This window comes from Hoplias malabaricus, chromosome 1 (assembly GCF_029633855.1).
Source record: "Hoplias malabaricus isolate fHopMal1 chromosome 1, fHopMal1.hap1, whole genome shotgun sequence".
In the NCBI taxonomy this organism is placed as follows: domain Eukaryota; kingdom Metazoa; phylum Chordata; class Actinopteri; order Characiformes; family Erythrinidae; genus Hoplias; species Hoplias malabaricus.
Genome location: NC_089800.1, coordinates 79,225,545 through 79,246,729, shown reverse-complemented (window position 1 = coordinate 79,246,729; position 21,185 = coordinate 79,225,545). Strand labels below are relative to the sequence as shown.

At 43.6% G+C, this 21,185-nt stretch overlaps 1 protein-coding gene across 1 annotated transcript in view; it reads left to right on the top strand.

Annotated features, from left to right (window-relative positions):
• Positions 1 to 651: 651 nt before the first annotated feature.
• myo6b (myosin VIb) overlaps positions 652 to 21,185 on the top strand; it is a 46,946-nt gene continuing 26,412 nt past the window's right edge. Inside the window, exons 1-12 of the mRNA XM_066684497.1 lie at positions 652 to 783; positions 8,616 to 8,757; positions 13,006 to 13,075; positions 13,181 to 13,254; positions 14,403 to 14,532; positions 14,621 to 14,726; positions 14,884 to 14,939; positions 15,040 to 15,137; positions 16,035 to 16,199; positions 16,949 to 17,029; positions 19,724 to 19,904; positions 20,983 to 21,127. Coding sequence (XP_066540594.1) covers positions 8,641 to 8,757; positions 13,006 to 13,075; positions 13,181 to 13,254; positions 14,403 to 14,532; positions 14,621 to 14,726; positions 14,884 to 14,939; positions 15,040 to 15,137; positions 16,035 to 16,199; positions 16,949 to 17,029; positions 19,724 to 19,904; positions 20,983 to 21,127 — 1,223 coding nt within the window. The 5' untranslated portion in view covers positions 652 to 783; positions 8,616 to 8,640. The remainder of the gene's footprint in view (positions 784 to 8,615; positions 8,758 to 13,005; positions 13,076 to 13,180; positions 13,255 to 14,402; positions 14,533 to 14,620; positions 14,727 to 14,883; positions 14,940 to 15,039; positions 15,138 to 16,034; positions 16,200 to 16,948; positions 17,030 to 19,723; positions 19,905 to 20,982; positions 21,128 to 21,185) is intronic.

The following is a 21,185-nucleotide window of genomic DNA, read 5'->3' as shown; positions in this document are numbered from 1 at the left end:
AGTGTTAACTCATCAGGCCACACATTCATGGCCTTGTAACCGAAAAACAAAATATGAACATTTTAGTGACAGTATTAGCCTAGCCTTCTTGGTAACCTGATCCTAAACTGAAAACACAGGCATGTATCAGATGTCCCTAATTAGATTTACAAACAGAGTTGGCTTTCAATGGAGGGTAGGGTTTCTACTTCGGGAATACTTCTAAAAGTTTTAAATTGCAAGCCTATTAAAAATGCATGAGCCTCACATTTGCATCTGAGGCACACCTTGGACACCATGGAGACTGCATCCTGGCTTCAGTCAAGTCTTTTTTTATTGAAGTCAGTGAGTCAAGACAGAGCCAAAAAAGGTAGCTATCTAAAACTGATGGACTGCTATTACTAACACTACTGTCCACCTGAAACGCTCAGACAGCCTGTTAGCTTCTGTAGCTGAGGAGATAGTAATAAAAACAACATGCTAGGCGTTGTTACCTAGGTTTAAAGTTATTGCATGCTCTCCAATGATCGTTTCCTGTGACCCAGCCAGCCGCACTGTGGAGTAGGTGTTTTCCTGTCCCTTCCGCTGTTCAGTTATCAGTTCAGGCGACAGCTGCTGGAGTCGCTCGGTTACCGGTGACGTCATCGTCCCTTCTCCTCGCTTCAGTCCAGAGCCGGAGCTGCGGGAGGAGACAGGGTCTGAGGAGGACAGGGGGGGGATCTCTCCGCGGGACTTTCAGCGCTTGGATCGCCTCGAAGCACACGTCCGCACTCGGGTCTGCTGAGGGACGCACTCGCACTGGGAGTAGGTTGTGTTTACATGCGCTTATTCGACTCTTCTTGTAGTCAGCTTAAGAGTGTGCTGTGAGTGGCTTAAGCTCTGGTCGGTGCCGGTGTTGAAGGATACTGCAGCTGTAAACAGCTCCTGAGAAGTGTGGATAGTCATGTGTTTGGTTACAGTTGTACAGTAGCCTATGTAAAGGAGTCTACTTATAAAAGCCTGTAGAAAGTGATGAAGGATGTATAATAGGTAACTAAGGGTCAGTGGGCAACTGGTAGTGTCTAGTCAGTCGCCTGTCAGAGGAGTTAGTGTCATTATTAAAAGCTGTTACTTCATTCATAGCGCTTAAAGGAACATTAAGTAAATACTGGTGGTTTTACACCTGCGATTGCAGAGTGTTATTCACTTTTACAGCACTGTCCTGAAATCAACAGGGCAGAGGGATGTATTCCTACCCTCCTCCAGAGGTTACACAGTGCAGTTTCTGCAGTACTGAGCCTGTGTGGCTCACATGTGGTTCTGTTCTCCCCATTACAGGTCAGTGGAGCGTCGCAGTGATTTTGAAGCTGTAACTTTAAGGGAAAAAACACTACACTGTGTTGCTTTAAACCCAGTGTTTGTCATTAATTGTTAGCTAGGTGTGTTGTTAAATGTACGTGTTGTGTTGATTATTCTTGAAACTGCAGCTTTCCAAATAGTCTCAAAAACATGTATTCAGATAGACAGGATTTCTTACATCATAAACCTAAGGAACCAATCAGCTTGAGCTGAGCAGTATAAGGGTGTGTTGAGCTATTTACAGAGATGAAATACATATTCATAGATACATGCATAATGAATTTAGGCTTATTGTTGCTGTCCAAATAACTATATTTTTTCCATTTTAGTTTAATACATCACACTCAGCAGCTGTTCTTCACACTGCGTGAAAAATTAGTGATGAATGGACCAATAAAAACGCTCCAAAATGACTTGGATTAAAAATCGTTTTATATTGACTTCCACTCTCTGGTAAAGTTACAATTTTGGGGATACATGTTTGTCTTTGGCTCTCTGTGTTCGCGTGGACTGGCGCCCCCTTCAGGGTGTGTTCCCGCCTTGCGCCCAGTGATTCCGGGTGGGCTCCGGACCCATCGCCGCCCTGAACTGGATAAGGGTTACAGACAATGAATGAATGAATGTTTGTCTTTGGACAGCGACAATATGTAGATGCACAGTTAGGATCAAAGCCAATTTCAAGGCATGTAGGCACTTTTATTTTGAAATTAACTTCTACAACTATAATTCTAAATAGATACATGATGACTCCACATACTTGGACTAGACTGCTCACATGCACACTGTAATAATAAGCTCTGAAAGAGTGCAGACTGACGCTGATTATTAGATACACACAAGCCTGTTAGAAATTTCTGCACTAATGTTAGCTTCAGTGAGAAGATGGAGGTGTTGTGTTGGTGGTGTGTTTGTAAATGGCCTACTAAAGAGTGAGTGGCCTTGCTAAGCTGATCTGGCAGCATTGCATTTTTGACTATTAATAAAGGCCTCTTCATGATGTGCCTTTGCATAGACTATTGATCCTCTGGAATCCCAGCTAAGGTTAATCTAAAGCAACTTCAATTTGGGTTACAGCTGTGCAACAACAAGCTAGCGCATAGCTATTTCTGTAGCAGCCCAATTTAAAGGAACATAAAGTAAGAATTGTGTTTTTTTTTACCTGGGCATTTGCAGAGTGTAATTCACTTTTACAGCACTGTCCTGGAATCAAGTGGGGATGTTTCCTACCCTACTGCAACATTTACATAGTGTGTTCTCTGCTGTGCTGAGCCCAGTGTAGCAAGGACAGAGGCTCAATCGCAATGACTTTGAAGCTGTAATTTTTAATGTTTCAATTCTACATACTGTTGCTTTAAAACTGAAGTGGGGGTTTTGCTTTATTCTGCTATACTTTCCAAAAGTATTCCTAGACTTCCAGTTCTTGTCTTAGGATTTTGATTTTGATTTGTTTGTATAGTAAAAAATTATTTTGGCTCTGCGCACACAACAGTCCCCCATTTGGACTGGAACTGGACAGTGGCCAAGCAGCACAAACACTGTCCTGCACTCTAGCGTGCTGCTTTGTGTAGGTCTACATTAGCACAGGCAGACACTTGTATTGTATGTTTTTCTGTAGAAGGATTTAAACCTGCCAGAAGCTTAAGGTCACTGCTGCTTCTGTAGAGCCCACATTTAAAATCCTCCTCCATGAACTATATATATAGGTCTATATAGTTGAGAGATATATGTAGATTTAAAAGTCCAAGTGATGTTATACTCTATATCAGCACTGAGGGAATGTCTCTTCTGTACTTAGGTTACTTGGATGGAAGTAGATGTTGTTTAATTTATGATACACTGGAATTGTCTACACCGGACTTGGATTAAGGCCTAATGAGACAAATAAGCCCAGAGTGCATAGCCAAAACTTCAAATACAAGTGTGTAGCTGCACAGACAAATCAAGCTTATGTACAGATCAAGGAAACATTGCTGAGGTTACTGATATTTTACATATCCCTGTAGTCATGCATTCTTTGTATGCCTAGTTGGAAACTCTTCACATGGAGTGGACTTGGAAGTCGCGTTGAAAGTGGACTGTATCCTGTTAGTCTAGTCTACGTATCACAATGTATTTCCCATGTCCCCTGGCTGCGTAGGGAGCAGGAAATAAAGGGAAGTAGGAGGTGGGTGGGTGGCTTTATGTGTTTCAGGAAACCGCCCCCCCCCCTGCCCTTTGACCCTATGCTGTCTCCATGGCAACTACTTGACTGTTGCCATCACTGAGAACTTGGCTTGTTTTTTCAGTTTGTGAAGAGCGTGAAACTCTTTTCAGGAATGCTAACTGAACACTAGTGGATGTGTCACCTCAGTTCGGATTAGCAGATGCTTAGAGGATTTGTTTGCTGAAGCATAAGGAACCCATATGTGACTCCGTGGGCCACAAAGAGCTAGGATGTGTAAATTATCCACTGACTCCTTAGTTTTATTAGGTGGTGCTGGTTAGCATTAATAAAGCCAGTCATGGTACATACTGTACACACAGGCTGAAAAGAGATCATGTTTTTAAGCAGTGTTTACTCAGTTTTGCATCTTGACACCGTCTTTCAAAAAAGTCCTTGACAGTAATATATGTTGCATTTAATGCAATTTGTTATATAGCTATAGTTATTGTTGTCACATGACACCTGAAAGTATATGGTTATATACACAACATGGTCATTAAATTTTTGTCTAGAGATACCACAAATATATAATATATTTTTAAGAATATTTTAGAATAACAGCTTGACTTTGTTCTTCTTCATCTCTGTTAATCAAGGCAGCCTCCCAAATATAGGGAAGTTGTGGACAAGAGGGCTTAATGAGTATTATAGGATTTTTGTTGAAATATTATGAAATTGGTCATGTTGGAAACTTCATACTAATAAGGTAACAGAAAACAGTGAATTCACCCTCCCTTAAGGCATGACAGATTTGTGGAAATAAGAAAGTTAACTCTTTAAACTGTAGTTTTATTTTGATTTCACACATTCATTCATTCATATTCTGTAACCAGTTCATCCTGTTCACGGTCATGGTGGATCTGGAGACTACCCGGAATCATTTGGCACAAGGAAGGCTTACACCCTGATGCAACACACATGCAGGGAGAACACACCACACTCCTCACAGACAGTCACCCGGAGGAAACCCACACAGACACGGAGAACACACCACACTCCTCACAGACAGTCACCCGGAGGAAACCCACACAGACACAGGGAGAACACACCACACTTCTCACAGACAGTCACCCGGAGGAAACCCACACAGACACAGGGAGAACACACCACACTTCTCACAGACAGTCACCCGGAGGAAACCCACACGGACACAGGGAGAACACACGACACTCCTCACAGACAGTCACCCGGAGGAAACCCACACAGACATAGGGAGAACACACCACACTCCTCACTGACATTCACCCGGAGGAAACCCACACAGACACAGGGAAAACACACCACACTTCTCACAGACAGTCACCCGGAGGAAACCCACACAGACACAGGGAGAACACACCACACTCCTCACAGACAGTCACCCGGAGCGGGATTCGAACCCACAACCTCCAGGTTCCTGGAGCTGTGTTACTGCGACACAAAATTACACTGTGTTATTGCCGCCCTAAATTGTGGCCATGTTTATGTGGTATTGGTTTACTTTAATATAATTTGACAACAGTATCATTTGAAAGACTTTTTATTATTTATATGTTTTGTCTGTAAAGATGATGGAATGTTTCCATTGCTCGTCAGTCTGGGTTTATTTTTTGAAATGCTAGCAAAGTTTGACTTACGTTGCGTGGTTCATTCTTAGCTTGGACTGAGACAACATTGAATCAAGGCTCACAGCAGTGACTAAGCACAGGGACTGTAACATGGCATAGCTGCTGGTGGAAGGATAATCCTCTTTGGCTGGAGCCTAGGTGAACTTTGACAGGACACTTAGACAAGACGGGTTTAAACACCCGCTTTAATATAGGATTATGAGCCCACATGTAATTGTCTGGATTGTTTAGTGGTTCAGTGCTCTCCCAGTCGTCGTAAAAATCATGAGAACCCAAAGTAATGACATTGTATAAAATAAAACGGTGGCTTAGTGGTTAGCACGTTCGCCTCCCAGCGCTGGGATCTTGGGTTCAAGTCTCATCTGGGTGGAGTTTCCATGTTCTCCCCGTGTCTGCGTGGGTTTCCTCCGGGGACTCCGGTTTCCTCCCACAGTCCAAAAACATGGAGTGTAGGTGAATTGGCTTCTGTCTAATAACTGTCCTGGTGTGTGAGTGAATGTGTGTGAGCCCAGATATGGATTGGCACTCTGTCCTGGGTGAAACCCTAGTGCCCGATGCAGTCCTCCAGGTGGACGGTCGTTCCTGGTCGAGAGTACGCTGTGCGCGTTTGGCTGCCGCTTCTCACCAGTGTGTGTGTGGATTGAGTGTTCTGAGCGTTCTGAGCAGTGTGGGTTGTAAAGCGTCCTTGGGTGTCTAGAAAGGCGCTATATAAGTGTAAAGATACATAAAAGAGTCTGAAAATAGTGGCAGTCGGAAAATTGCATTTAACAGTTGGAAAGCAGCAGGTGTTGGTGGTGTGCGGCAGACTAAACCATGAGTGTTGTGTGATGTTGAGCTGAATTAGTCCTGTCACTGCAAGGAATCAAAACAAATTTCACGACGTATATTTGAAATGTGCATTAATGTAAATTTTAAAATACATTTTAAAACTTAATGAACTCAACCTTAACTCTTACCACTATGTTGTTCCATGAAATACCCCATACATAATGTCCTGTCTCCCTGCCCAGCGCTCGTTGATTCTGTATAGGCTTTGGACCCGTCGTGACCCCATCAGGATGAAGTACTTACCGAAGAAATCTGTTATTTTACAGTTATTTTACTGTCATTTGCACAGAGGCTTGAATCATAAGCTCAAAGTCTCTGTATTAAACTGCTATTCACAAGGTCATTAACGGTGGTAGATAATATGAAAATATTTTTGTGTTTGTTGCTATTAATGCAGTTGTTTTCATGTATACACTACTACTACTTGTTATTTTTTTATGACGTGGAAGTAGATGGTGTTTACCTGTCCATTTTAATACCACACCATTCCATTAGCCACTCGGACTGATTGTTTTACTTTTTTTGGTGTTCCTGTAACATCTCCTTCTGAATTTTGCGAAGACCCATGTGAGGCTCAGGCACTGGACACAGATACAGTTCATATCGAGCAGACAATGAGGTTATTTAGCACATCATCCAGTGCTTGAAAAGTTAGTAATTGCCCCATAGGAATCTCTGAGGACTTGGCTAAAGTCCACAGCACCAAGAATGGATGTGGACCAAGGGAACAATTGCCCTGGATTGAATTGGGAGCATTCATCACCCAGGCCTTCGTTGTACATCAGAGATCTGGGACAGGGAGCATCTAACTCCCCTGTATTAATGGAGTGTTACTGCAGGGCATTGTTTAGAAGCCCTTTTAATTTAGTTCCCAGCCGCTCACATAAATGGTCTAAAACTGTGCGGTCTGTAGTGCTACATTGATTGTATATTGCCTCATGGTGCTTGCGTGCAAACTCTTAGCAAAGAGGGGTCCTAAATAATGCTGAAATAAAAGGTTCTGTAATAATAAATTAGACAAGAGAGGTTAGAGAAGATAATACTTTAAAAACAACAGAGAGACTATGTTTTCATGTTATCTACATAGTGTTCGTCTCAGTTTACTGCGATTGGCTGTTAACCTGAAAGGTTGGTGGTTTGAGCTCACACTGGGATGGCTCCAGCTCCATTTTTGGGGGCAGCAGTTGCCGGGGGCAGCTGTGGCCTAATGGATAGAGGAAGAGCGCTTGGTGCTGGAAGGTTACAGATTCGATCCCCACAACTGGCAGGAACATCCACAGCCGACAGGCCCTTGAGCGAGGCACCTAACCCCCAGACTGCGCCCCGGTGATGTCTGCCTGCTGCTCTGTGTGTGTGTGTGTGTGTGTGTGTGTGTGTGTGTGTGTTTGTTCACTGCAATGGATGGGTTAAATGCAGAGGTCAAATTTCATTATACTGTTGTATAATGAGGGCAGTGCGGTGGTGCAGCAGGTAGTTTCTCTGTCACAGCTACAGGGTCCTGGAGGTTGTGGGTTCGATTCCCGCTCCGGGTGACTGTCTGTGAGGAGTGTTGTGTTCTCCCTGTGTCTGCGTGGGTTTCCTCCGGGTGACTGTCTGTGAGGAGTGTAGTGTGTTCTCCCAGTGTCTGCGTGGGTTTCCTCTGGGTGACTGTCTGTGAGGAGTGTGGTGTGTTCTCCCTGTGTCTGCGTGGGTTTCCTCCGGGTGACTGTCTGTGAGGAGTGTAGTGTGTTCTCCCAGTGTCTGCGTGGGTTTCCTCTGGGTGACTGTCTGTGAGGAGTGTGGTGTGTTCTCCCTGTGTCTGCGTGGGTTTCCTCCGGGTGACTGTCTGTGAGGAGTGTGGTGTGTTCTCCCTGTGTCCGTGTGGGTTTCCTCCGGGTGCTCCGGTTTCCTCTTACGCTCCAAAAACACACGTTGGTAGGTGGATTGACGACTCAAATGTTTCCGTGAGTGTGTGTTGCCCTGTGAAGGACTGGCGCCCCCTGTAGTTTTCCTGCCTTGCAGCCAATGATTCCAGGTAGACTCTGGACCCACCAAGACCCTGAACTGGATAAGCGCTTATGATAATGAATAATGATAATGATAATGAGATAATGAATGACCACAAAGCGACTTCATTTCAATTTCATCACACAATGATCAAACGCACAACATCTGCCTGCGAAATCCAAAATCCAGCAACAGAAAGCGATTCCCAATGACCAAAATGATTCTGGCCCTGGTCTGGCCCACATCCCCCCATCTTCAAGACCCAAATGGCATACTTTTGCCATCATCCTGCATGCAGGAGCTTTTGTTTTTGCTTGTTTATTAGGCTACCTTTTGCAAATCATGTGTGACATAATTTTCAAGTGGTATTAAACATGGAGTAGAGGATTTCTGGGGTTTAAACTCAATCAGCCCAAAGTTTAGGTGCATCCCTATTTGTGTTTATTGAAAAATCTCTTTTTTTAAGGGTGTAGCACCCGGCCGTTCTGTTTGAGCTTCTCGATTTCTGTTGAAGCAGTTGTTATTTCATTACTCTGACATAGAACCTGACATTCACAGCCCTGATGTGACTTCATTGCTCCTGTGTTAATGTCTGTGTTAACAGTCCACGCTAAAGTTTGTCACCACGTTAAAGCATTTCTAAGTACTGTCTTCTCATTCTGTGTGATCCACAGGGCTGTTTTGTAGCTGTGGTGTGCCATGGAAGATGGGAAGCCTGTGTGGGCGCCCCACCCGACCGATGGGTTCCAGCTGGGCATGATAGTGGACATAGGCGCTGACACACTCACAATCGAGCCCTTCAATCACAGGGGCAAGGTAAGTCTGCTCATAAAACCCTACAGGACATGTTCTTCCTTACACTGTTTCAGATAACTCGCTTGTCACTGTGCATGTCTTTCTTGTTTGGTCATGCAGAGCGCTATCGTATTTCTCATGTCCACACAATGAATTCACATGCCATATGTGTGTGGCTTCGCTGCATTTTATTTAAGGAAGTCTTCAGTTATCTAAAGCTATAATAAGCTAAACGTGTGCGAACCCATGTATGTAAAACAGACCTGCGCTGTTTAAGGGTGTCACTTGCAGAGGCTATTAATTAGTAATGACTCCTACCTGCCGCAGGTGTGCTGATCATGTTACGCTGAGGTTGAGTTCATTAGAGGAATAAGCTACGTGGGTTTTGCATCCTCCCTCAGAGAAATGGCGAGGCAGATCGGGGGTTTTTAGATTAAAAGTCTGCAGGTCAACAATTGAGCCCTTTCAGCAAAGAACCATGTATTTGACATTTTCCTAAGCAAGAAATGACCTTGTTTAATGCCCTCTGTTTAAAATAAAGCATTCCCTAAAACATTTATTCTCTTTATAAGACAGTAAATCTGTTTATTTGTAGTGGCTAAATCGGCATAAGTGAGCTGTGCTTCTGAAAAAATGGAAACGACTGATACTGTGATTCGGCGTTGCAAGGCTCAGTTAAAAAAGACAAAGCAGAAAATGACAAAACATTCATTCATTAATTGTCTGAAAGTGCTTATTCAGTTCAGGGTCATGGTGGGCACAAAGCAGGAACACACCCTGGTGGGGGCGCCACACACTCACACATTCACTGACACACTCACACCTACGGACACTTTTGAGTCTCTAGTCCACCTACCAATGTGTGTTTTTGGTGCGTGGGAGGAAACCGGAGCACCCGGAGGAAACCCACGCAGACACAGGGAGAACACACCACACTTCTCACAGACAGTCACCCGGAGGAAACCTACGCAGACACAGGGAGAACACACCACACTCCTCACAGACAGTCACCCGGAGGAAACCCACGCAGACACAGGGAGAACACACCACACTTCTCACAGACAGTCACCCGGAGGAAACCTACGCAGACACAGGGAGAACACACCACACTCCTCACAGACAGTCACCCGAGGAAACCCATGCAGACACAGGGAGACCACACCACACTCCTCACAGACAGTCACCCGGAGGAAACCCACACAGACACAGGGAGAACACACCACACTCCTCACAGACAGTCACCCGGAGGAAACCCATGCAGACACAGGGAGAACACACCACACTCCTCACAGACAGTCACCCGGAGGAAATCCACGCAGACACAGGGAGAACACACCACACTCCTCACAGACAGTCACCCGGAGCGGGATTCAAACCCACAATCTCCAGGTCCCTGGTGCTGTGTTACTGCGACACAAAATTACACTGTGTTATTGCCGCCCTAAATTGTGGCCATGTTTATGTGGTATTGGTTTACTTTAATATAATTTTACAACAGTATCATTTGAAAGACTTTTTATTATTTATATGTTTTGTCTGTAAAGATGAGAGAATGTTTCCATTGCTCGTCAGTCTGGGTTTATTTTTTGAAATGCTAGCAAAGTTTGACTTACGTTGACTTACGTTGCTGTACGTACACTGAATCATTGTGCGCAAGGCAGGAGTACACCCTGGAGGGGGCGCCAGTCCTTTACAGGATAGAACACACACACATACATTAACTCACACACTCACACCAATCCACCTACCAATGTGTTTTTGGACCATGGGAGGAAACCGGAGCACCCGGAGGAAACCCACGCAGACACAGGGAGAACACACCACACTCCTCACAGACAGTCACCCAGAGGAAACCCACACAGACACAGGGAGAACACACCACACTCCTCACAGACATTCACCCGGAGGAAACCCACGCGGACACAGGGATAACACACCACACTCCTCACAGACAGTCACCCGGAGCAGGACTCGAACCCACAACCTCCAGGTCCCTGGTGTTGTGTGACAGAGACACTACCTGATGCACCACCGAGTCGCCCAACTACAAAACAATAAAACATAATTAACATAACACTGCTCACATAATTGAAGTGTTTATACTGACTTTTATATATATTTTGGGAGTGCCACTGGCCATCATAGTTCACTCATTTTACCATACCGACTGAATTATACCAGTTATCACTGTGGTATTTAATGATGCAGTGTTCAAACATTTCCAGGCTCAAAGGGAAGTGGCTAATTTCCCTTCACTCTACGTCTTTTTACGTCAGCAGATATTATTAGCAGCTAGTGCATGTTGGAATAAGCCTTTAGAAATATGTCACTCATCATGAAAGATTTATGTAGGTGTCCTGTAGCCTTATGAAAAGTCTTTTAAAAACACACAGCAGTGTTAGAGAGGAACAGTACAGGCGCAGGAAGACAATGTACCCCTTTGTAGCTGCTGTAATGTGTGAAGAAGATTTGGGTGATTTGGATAAAGGTAAAGAGCTGATGATAGCAGGAATAACATTGTAAAGTTAGGCCACTCATTAAATTGTGCTGAGCCAATATTGTTCATTTACATACAATGGAATGTTTAAACATTGTGTGGTTCAGTACCAGATTTTAGTATCAACAGGGCTTGTCTTATCAGGCTTTTTAATATCCAGACTGCTTTATTGCAGACATCGTTGCTTTCATTACTCAGATCGGTGCTAATCCTCTGCTAGGCATTGAAGGGTGTTGCAAGCATCTTAACACTAAATTAGCACTGATAAATCGACTTTTCTCTGCCTTAGATCTTCTTATTCTTTGCTTTTGGGACTGAGGTGGTTAGAGGAATGGAAAACCGAATGCTGTGATGGGTAAACGCCCATCTGTTGTTTTTGGAAAAAGAGCAGTCTGCCGCCTCCTGACCTCTATAAATAATGTACTGTTGTGCTGAATGGTCACAGGTTGCAAGTGTACTTTTCTGAGTTGCTTGTAATCCTCATGGAATTTAGTTCTCACACTAAATTTTGTTCTGTCCTTTTTAAAGAATGTGTTCATGCTCAATTTGGATTGATTTCTAAATATTTTTGACCTCTTTTTTATAACATTTATAATGAAGGATTAGTTTGTGTGCTGATGACAATAATTATACAACAGTTAGATCAGTCCAAGTAATTTGATTGGACACGAGACAGTTACTTCTATACTATGCATGTATGACTCCGCTTTACAGGGTTGATTCTATTAAACATTTTTTATTGTCACACGAGAGGGGGTTTTAAAGGGGGTTCTGTAGCAACAGCAGTGACCTTGGGCTTTGAGCAGGTTTAGTTATACAGATAAATGTGAAATAATGGAACTGCCTGCACTAACGTAGTCCTACGGAAAGCAGCTGCCTACACTAATGTACACCTACATAAAGTAGTTGCCAGTTCTAATGTAAACCTACACAATGCAGCTGCCTCTGTCTGTATTAACGCAAACCTACACAATTTAGCTGCTTGTGCTAATATAAGCCTATAAAGTACAGCTGCCTGAGCTAATTTAGACTTACATAAAGCAGCTGCTTGTGCTAACATCTATACAGTGCAGCCAACTGCACAAATGTAGACCTACACAAAGCAGCTGCTAGCGCTAACATCTATAGAGTGCAGCCAACTGCACAAATGTAGACCTCCACAAAGCAGTTGCTTGCGCTAACATCTATACAGTACAACTACCTGTACTAATGTAGACCTACACAAAGCAGCTGCTAGCGCTAAAATCTATACAGTGCAGCCAACTACACAAATGTAGACCTACACAAAGCAGCAACTACACTCTGGTGCAGCAGGTAGTGTCGCAGTCACACAGCTCCAGGGACCTGGATGTTGTGGGTTTGATTCCCGCTCTGGGTGACTGTCTGTGAGGAGTTGGTGTGTTCTCCCTGTGTCCGCATGGGTTTCCTCCGGGTGCTCCAGTTTCCCCCCACAGTCCAAAAAACACACGTTGGTAGGTGGATTGGCGACTCAAAAGTGACCATACGTGTGAGTGAATGTGTGTGTGTGTCTGTGTTGCCCTGTGAAGGACTGGCGCCCCCTGCAGGGTGTAATCCCACTTTTCGCCCAATATTTCCAGGTAGGCTCTGGACCCACAGTGACCCTGAACTGGATAAGCGCTTACAGATAATGGATGGATGGATGGAAAAACTACACTCTGATTTGTTTAGTTTTAAAATGAAGATATTAGATACTCTTCATGGCTCATGAGAATGTTTACAACAGTGAAAGTTGTTTTATTTTTGATTTCCAGAATTTTCTGGCTCCCATCAACCAAGTCTTCCCAGCTGAGGATGATGTCAACAAACATGTTGAGGACAACTGTAAGTTTATTACTGATGCGTCCAAGCTATTGAAATGAAACATGTTCCAAAATCTAACATAATTTTACAGCGATTTGATTTATAATTTATTTCTCTTTTCTGTAGGTTCTCTTATGTACTTGAATGAAGCCACTCTTCTGAACAACATCCATGTCCGCTACAGCAAAGATCTGATCTATGTCAGTAAGATTGATTTTGTTCTACCAGGGCTGCTATCACAGAGTTTACCCTTTCTAGTTTCCCCTGTAGATACCTGTCCCTTTACAGCAGGACCACAAACTAGGTTCAGAGTCCCCATTTAAAACATCTGCTACATTTCTAGGATTACCTGAAGTATGTTTGTTTTTACAGCAGTTGTGAGGTGCAGTTTGTGCTAATCATTGATGTTATTTGATAGCTCTGTATTGAAGGGCAGCCATTTTAAGCCTTCTATGACATTTCCCTAAGCCTTTTATGGCTTAACTGACATGAACCTACAAAAGCTTTTACTACATTAGGCTTACAAAACATGTCAGACTTCTTTTGTTGGTGTTATTACACCTCAGCAAATGTTATTAGCATCTGATGCAGGTGGGAATAAGCCTTTAGAAATTTGTCAGTCATCATGAAAGATTTATGTAGGTGTCCTGTAGCTTTATGAACACTGCCTTTCAGTAAGTTGTAACCAAATGAGCTTTGTCTTTTGTGTTGAAGCATGAAGACAACCCCTCATTTGGCTGTGTCTTTGTCAGCTGCAGAATTCCATGCTGCATAAACATTAGCTTGGTTAAATAAGAGAAGACCTTTATTGGTTGAAGACGCCTCAGAGTTCTGATGTAAAGCATGGCCTCAGGCGAAGAGCTGTGGGCTGGGCTTATTGGAATATCTTCCAAGAGCCAACAGTCCTGCTGTCAGTGGCCGGTCATCAGCATGTGCTTGTGGCCCGTTGGTGGAGTGTGTCATGTTGAGTGCTGAGGCCCTGCCCTTCTGTAGCTGCTCCGTCTCCGATGACCTGGCTAATCCTGTCCAGACCCTATCGGGTTGCCCAATGCACTTAATTAGGTCCTGCGAGGTAGTGCTAAGCAGCGCAGTGTAGCTAACCCTTTAGCCTTAGGCCCTGAAAAGCAGCAGGTGGAGAGGGGGCTGTTTGTGAACTACCCACTCCCACCACAGGGGGCTCTAATGGACATTGAAAGGAAGCTTTCCCAGGAACCACTTGAGGCCTCTATATTTCATGCTTGCATCATTATAGCTTTAAGAGTGAAGAAAATGTCAGTTGGTCATTAGATGTATTTCCTTACCACTCTCTACCATACAGATGTGTGTGTGTGTGTGTCTCTCTCTCCAGACGTTTGTAGCTAACATCCTGATTGCTGTGAACCCCTACTATGACATCCCCAAACTCTACGCCCCTGAGACCATCAAGAGCTACCATGGCCGCTCTTTAGGGACCCTCCCTCCACATGTGTATGCTATTGGTGAGTTCAAAGGCTGAAAAATGACTCGCCTAGAACTGTGAACTGTTTTAACGTTCTGTCTTTCGCTCTCTTTTGCTCCATATCTCAGCTGATAAGGCATATCGGGACATGAAGGTGCTGAAAATGAGCCAGTCCATCATTGTGTCTGGTGAATCCGGTGCTGGAAAAACAGAAAACACAAAGTTTGTCCTCAGGTCAGACGTCTGAGCTTGTCCTTGTGTTATTAAATAGCGCAATGATAAGAATGCCCTAGGAGACAAAACATAGGAGAAAACAATTCAATGACATTGTGCTGCTAAAAGTATTACTGGTTGGTGTGGGATAACTCACAATAACTCAATATTATTCCAGATATTTAACCACGTCATATGGAACAGGTCAGGACATCGACGAGAGAATTGTTGAGGGTATGTTTTAAATCTCCCCAACTCTACTCCTGGCTTCATCATCTTCTGCATAAGGCATACTTTGGATTAACAATACACACTTTGTGTTTTCCCATTGCAGCCAACCCGCTACTCGAGGCGTTTGGGAATGCAAAGACCGTCCGTAACAACAACAGCAGCCGCTTTGGAAAATTTGTGGAAATTCACTTCAATGAAAAGGTATATGGGCAGGACATTGATACACATTTATTAATCATTATTAATTGTGCAAAAGTCAGAGACCAAGTTTATTCAGTCTTTGGGTAGAGATTTCTTTTTCAGAAGATGCTTCTGAGGAAATTTGACATAAAATAATCCACTTTCATAAAGAAAAGCTAAGGAAAAAACCTTCAAAATATTACTAAACACTGAAATAAGCTAGTGTCAAAGTCACACAGCTCCAGGGACTTGGAGGTTGTGGGTTCGAGTCCCGCTCCGGGTGACTGTCTGTGAGGAGTGTGGTGTGTTCTCCCTGTGTCTGTGTGGGTTTCCTCCGGGTGATTGTCTGTGAGGAGTGTGGTGTGTTCTCCCTGTGTCTGTGTGGGTTTCCTCTGGGTGACTGTCTGTGAGGAGTGTGGTGTGTTCTCCCTGTGTCTGCGTGGGTTTCCTCCGGGTGCTCCGGTTTCCTCCCATGGTCCAAAAACACATTGGTAGGTGGATTGGTGTGAGTGTGTGAGTTAATGTATGTGTGTGTGTTCTATCCTGTAAAGGACTGGCGCCCCCTCCAGGGTGTACTCCTGCCTTGCGCACAATGATTCCGTGTAGGCTCCAGACACACCACGACTACAGAAAATGAATGAATAGATAAGGAATGAATGAATGATTTTCAGAGAATTTTCAGGTGGGTCCGGAGCCTACACGGAATCATAGGGCGCAAGGCAGGAGTACACCCTGGAGGGGGCGCTAGTCCTTTACAGGGCAGGACACACATTTGCACACACACACAAACACACACACACATATAGGGTGGTCTCTGACTTCTACACAGCACTATATATACATATTACCTCTAAATCACCTGATTGTGTTTTAATTGTATCCCATTTTGAAACGTGTTTTTTTTAACACCTCCTGCAGAACGCAGTGGTGGGAGGATTTGTGTCGCACTATCTATTAGAGAAGTCTCGGATCTGCATGCAGGGCACAGACGAGCGCAATTATCACATCTTCTACCGGCTTTGTGCCGGCGCCTCTGAAGACATCAGGAACATGCTGCACCTGAACTCCCCTGACAGTTTCCGGGTCAGTTAAACGCTCCCTGCTTTCTGTCATACACACACACACACACACACACACACACACACACACACACACACACACACACACACACACACACACACACACAGACTAATACTGGATGAGCTCTGAGTAAAATGAACTTTGAAATACCACATATTTAGACTGCCAGGCCTGAAGTGCTCCATTCATCTGGGATAATTGGGTCTCTTGAGTTGTGGGAAGCCACTGTTTCTCAGTGTACAGTGATTAAACAGGCTGAATGGACCTGACAGGGTCCTTACTCAGTGAACACAATGCAGTGGGGGATTGTTTTCTATGTTTTAATATTTTAATGGAAAGTATTTATATATATTTTATATAATAACCATAAACTTTATATTAAATACATTAGTTATTTTATTTTCCAGGCAGGTTTATCTTAGTTTGAGGTCTCCTCTGTAACACACTGGCATGTTTCTCGTACCACTGTGTGTGTGGAGTACCACTAGATGGCATATTTGGATTATATTAGATTTAATGATGCATTAAATAAACACATCAATCTCAGACCAGCAGAATGTCATGTGAATAAATAAGAGAATGGGGGCAATGACATGATTTCTTTTCTTTTGTGTGTAACTGTGACTTCGCTGTTGATGTTGAGTATTAAATTGTTACATAAAATGTTGTCACACCATGAAATTTTCTGATATATATTTGTGAAAATCTGCTTATGGAAATATTTGTTGTTTGTTTTTATTGTTTTAATTTAGTATTTGAATCGTGGCTGCACAAGATACTTTGCGACCAAGGATTCGGATAAACAGATCATGCAAAACCGGAAGAGTTTTGAGGTATTAATGGTTTGTGATTCTTTCTGAGGTGTTTTCTCTGATTTAGTAAATGTAGGTCCTTCTATATTTGTACAGTCCGCCAAAGATGATCTACTGAGGCACTGTATGGTTGGTGTAGTGTAGTGGGAAACACGGCAGACTTCTACAGTGTAGACCAGGGTTCGATTTCCCGCTCCGGGTAAACACAACACGATAAACCAATAAGAGTCCTCGGGCAAGACCCCTAACACTAAAACCTCGTACCACTGTTACATAATTAGAATATATCCAGATTGTAAGTCAGATCATAATATTATTTCTTTTCAATAAAAGGCAAATGTAGCTTTGTTGAAATAATGTTATTTATGAAGCAGAACAGATAAAAGAGTAGACATTTAACAGCACATTTACAACCAATTTATTATTTATAAATATTTATTGTTCTCAGAGTCCATTAACATTATCTTCTTTAATAAAGTTTGGCCTGGAATGTTGTTGTTGACTTGGTGAGCCTGGCTGCCTCAACACCTGATATCAGGTGTGCTGTGGAACAAATCTGGGCAAAATCAACAGCTGTCCCACATCTGGCCCACACAACACTGTTCAGGGCTGTAACTGAGCCGTACGTGCTACAAGTGGCACAGATTAGGCCCAAAGGTGTCTGCTATCTGGATAGTCTCTGTGTTAAATTGTATGACCCTCTCAGGTTCTCTTTTTTTTATTATTACATATACATTTATTATGTGAATGCTCCAGTGGGGACACAGTCCATCCTCACAGACTAAATGAAAATGTATGATCAGGCATTAACCAAAGTTTTGGTTATAAACTACAGCCACAAAAGACTCACAGACTTATAATTTTACATGTGACTCAGTGACAGTGCAGCACCGTGTTTTAACGGCAAGCAATGTGAGAAAGGAATAGCTTAAAACATCAGAGTGTTCCTGTTATGATACGTACGGCTGCCTTTTCCCGGCTGCCAGCATCAGCATGTGATGCAACGCACTGTATTTGATGAACACTCTGATATATCTGATATGATACTCATCTGTTTCAGGTAAAACCTCAAGCTGTTTTCAGCTACAGTGATGCGTCAGGCCTTTCTGCCGTTTTGCTCCCTCACATCGCTTGCAGTTAGGGCACTGTGTATAAGAATGAACACTGCAAACGTACTGTTTGTAACCGAACATTATTTGTGTCTTTGTTCTCCTTAAAATCCAGGACAAAAAGGTGATTTTACTTCTTCTGTCACTAGTCCTGTTTGCAGCTCTGGTTTTCTGTTTCCATGCATGGGTTTGCTGTGATGGTGGTGCATGTCTATAGATTTCCACATTCTGTACACGGGTCTGGTTCTGGTAAACGTGGGGTATTTTACATCTGTCAAAATGCGTTTTTCGACACATTAGCCCGTTTCATTAGTTTTATGCTGCAACCTTAATTAAGTTGTCAAACAATTATCAAGGCCTTGATAATTGAATCAGGTGTGTCAGAGCAGAGCAAATGAGTGGAGCGGTCTGCTGCTTCACTGAACTGTGGATAGACTGATCACTTTATTAATCCCTGAGGTAAATTTAAATGTGCAGCACCAAAGTAGTGAGAAAGTATGAAAATGTACAGCTAAATATACATTAGAATACCTGCATTATTAACTGGAAATATAAAATAAAGAAAATAAACACATAGATAAACTTACAAAAGAAGAAGGGAAGGAGATAAAGAAAATATACGTAGTAAAATCATAAGTAGATACTTAAAATTCATAGTCTGTAACCCTTATCCAGTTCAGGATCGCGGTGGATCTGGAGCCTACCGGGCGCAAGGCAGGAATACACCCTGGAGGGGGTGCCGGTCCTTCACAGGGTGACACACACTCACACACTCACACCTACGGACACTTTTGAGTCGCCAATCCACCTACCAAACAAACAAACAAATAAAAAACAACAACAAACCAAACACCTTATATAGGCACGGTGGCGCAGCAGGTAGTGTCACAGTCACACAGCTCCAGGGGCCTGGAGGTTGTGGGTTCGATTCCCCCTCCGGGTGACTGTCTGTGAGGAGTTGGTGTGTTCTCCCTGTGTCCGCATGGGTTTCCTCCGGGTGCTCCGGTTTCCTCCCACAGTCCAAAAACACACGTTGGTAGGTGGATTGGCAACTCAAAAGTGTCCGTAGGTGTGAATGTGTGTGTGTCTGTGTTGCCCTGTGAAGGACTGGCGCCCCCTCCAGGGTGTATTCCTGCCTTGCGCCCAATGATTCCAGGTAGGCTCTGGACCCACCGCGACCCTGAACTGGATAAGTGGTTACAGATAATGAATGAATGAATGAATGAATAACATCTCTTGAGTCTGAAACTGCTCTGATTGGCTGCCACTATCTTGGTGTCCTCTTGTCCAGACACAAATTGTATATCTGAAGATCATTTCATCAACATTTGTGGTAGACACAGGTAACGGGTAACATTTCCAGACACATCGTGGCTGAAGTGTGTCCTTGAAGCTTGAACTTCCAGCTTTTTTTCCAACTTTTATTCAGACTGAGGCTAGAAATCTCTCAAACCTAGAAGAGCTGCCCCATTGCTGCCTCTTCGAAGCCTTTCTTGCACTGTGTTGGCAGCAGAGTCACTAGGACCTCCCTGTAAAGTAGACTGGGATGCTGTGAACATTGCTGATGTTGTTTTGACTGTCCTCTGCATGTTTCCTCTGCATGTAGCACGTGAAAGCAGGAGCTCTGAAAGACCCTCTACTGGATGACCTTGGGGACTTTAACAGAATGTGCGTGGCCATGAAGAAGATCGGCCTGGACGACACGGAGAAGCTCAATCTCTTTAGAGTGGTGGCTGGAGTCTTGCACCTCGGCAACATAGACTTCGAAGAGACTGGGGGCACCTCGGGTAGATGCCACGGATCGTCTGCATTTAGATGCTGTGCTTTTTTTCATCTCACTGATTTTATCCCTGCTTCTGCACTACATTTCTACACTCCTTGTCCATTTCGGTGCACTTTGTGTGCTACAGTTACAGACTGTAGTCCATATGTTGCTGTGCATGCTGTGTCACTACACTGTCACCCTGTTATTCAATAATACAGGCCCCACAATGCAGGTATTATTCGGGTGGTGCACCACTATCAATGCTGCAGCGACAGTGACATCCACAATTCCAATATGTCCATGAACTTCAGTTGATGATGTGGACTGTGATCTAATTGCATATATGTCCATGTACATGGGCTAAAGACTCACACTTTCTAGTATAACAGTATATATACTATGAATAAGCAGAGTATACTATAAATAAAGCAGAGTGCTAATAATGACTGCCCCTCAAATAGTGAAAATAGTCCAGTTCTTAAAGGTACACTCTTGTGTTTCTCATTCAGCTAATCATCTATTGTCCATTCCCTGTTCTCTCTCTCATACACACACACACACACACACAAACCCCTTCCTCACTAACTCAACTCACCTCACCAGGCCTCATTAGTGAGCTGTGTAAGCGTCCTTTCTGCTTTTGTCAAACATGCATCAGGTTTGCTTTTTCCTTTTCCAGATACCGTTCACAATTTACCTTGTAGTCTTGTTGCTCGTCCTCGTCCAATGCAGAGCTTCTCCCCGAGGCCTCCTGCTGTTTTTCACATGCTTCTTAGAAAAGACATGAAACCTGGGTTATGCAACATAAGTACCCTTGCTTTTAAGTCATCATTGGAAGATACGCTTTCAGAGAAACAGTGTCACCTGGAAAAATAGAAAGTCCTCCTCATCCGCATGCACTGCCTTTAGCTCGGAGTGCAAATGGATGTCTTTTTTTTTTGGAGAAGGCTTATTTTTGAATTGCGTACTGAAAATTCATTTTTAATGTATACTTACTGCATTTTCCATTTTGACCAGAGTTTATCTGCTCTGTAGTCGTTGAGGTGTAACCCCTCTGTGTTTAAGGTTGTGATAATGCTGTCTCCTGTGCTGACTGGCAGGTGGCTGTGTTCTGAAGAATCAGTCGAGTCAGACTCTGCAGTACTGTGCGGAGCTGCTGGGCCTGGACCAGGACGACCTGAGAATCAGCCTCACCACCAGGGTCATGCTCACTACAGCAGGGGGCGCCAAAGGCACTGTCATCAAGTAAGTGTTCAGCCTGTGCTTGACCACTTCACGAAAAAGAATAGAAATGAACGAAATA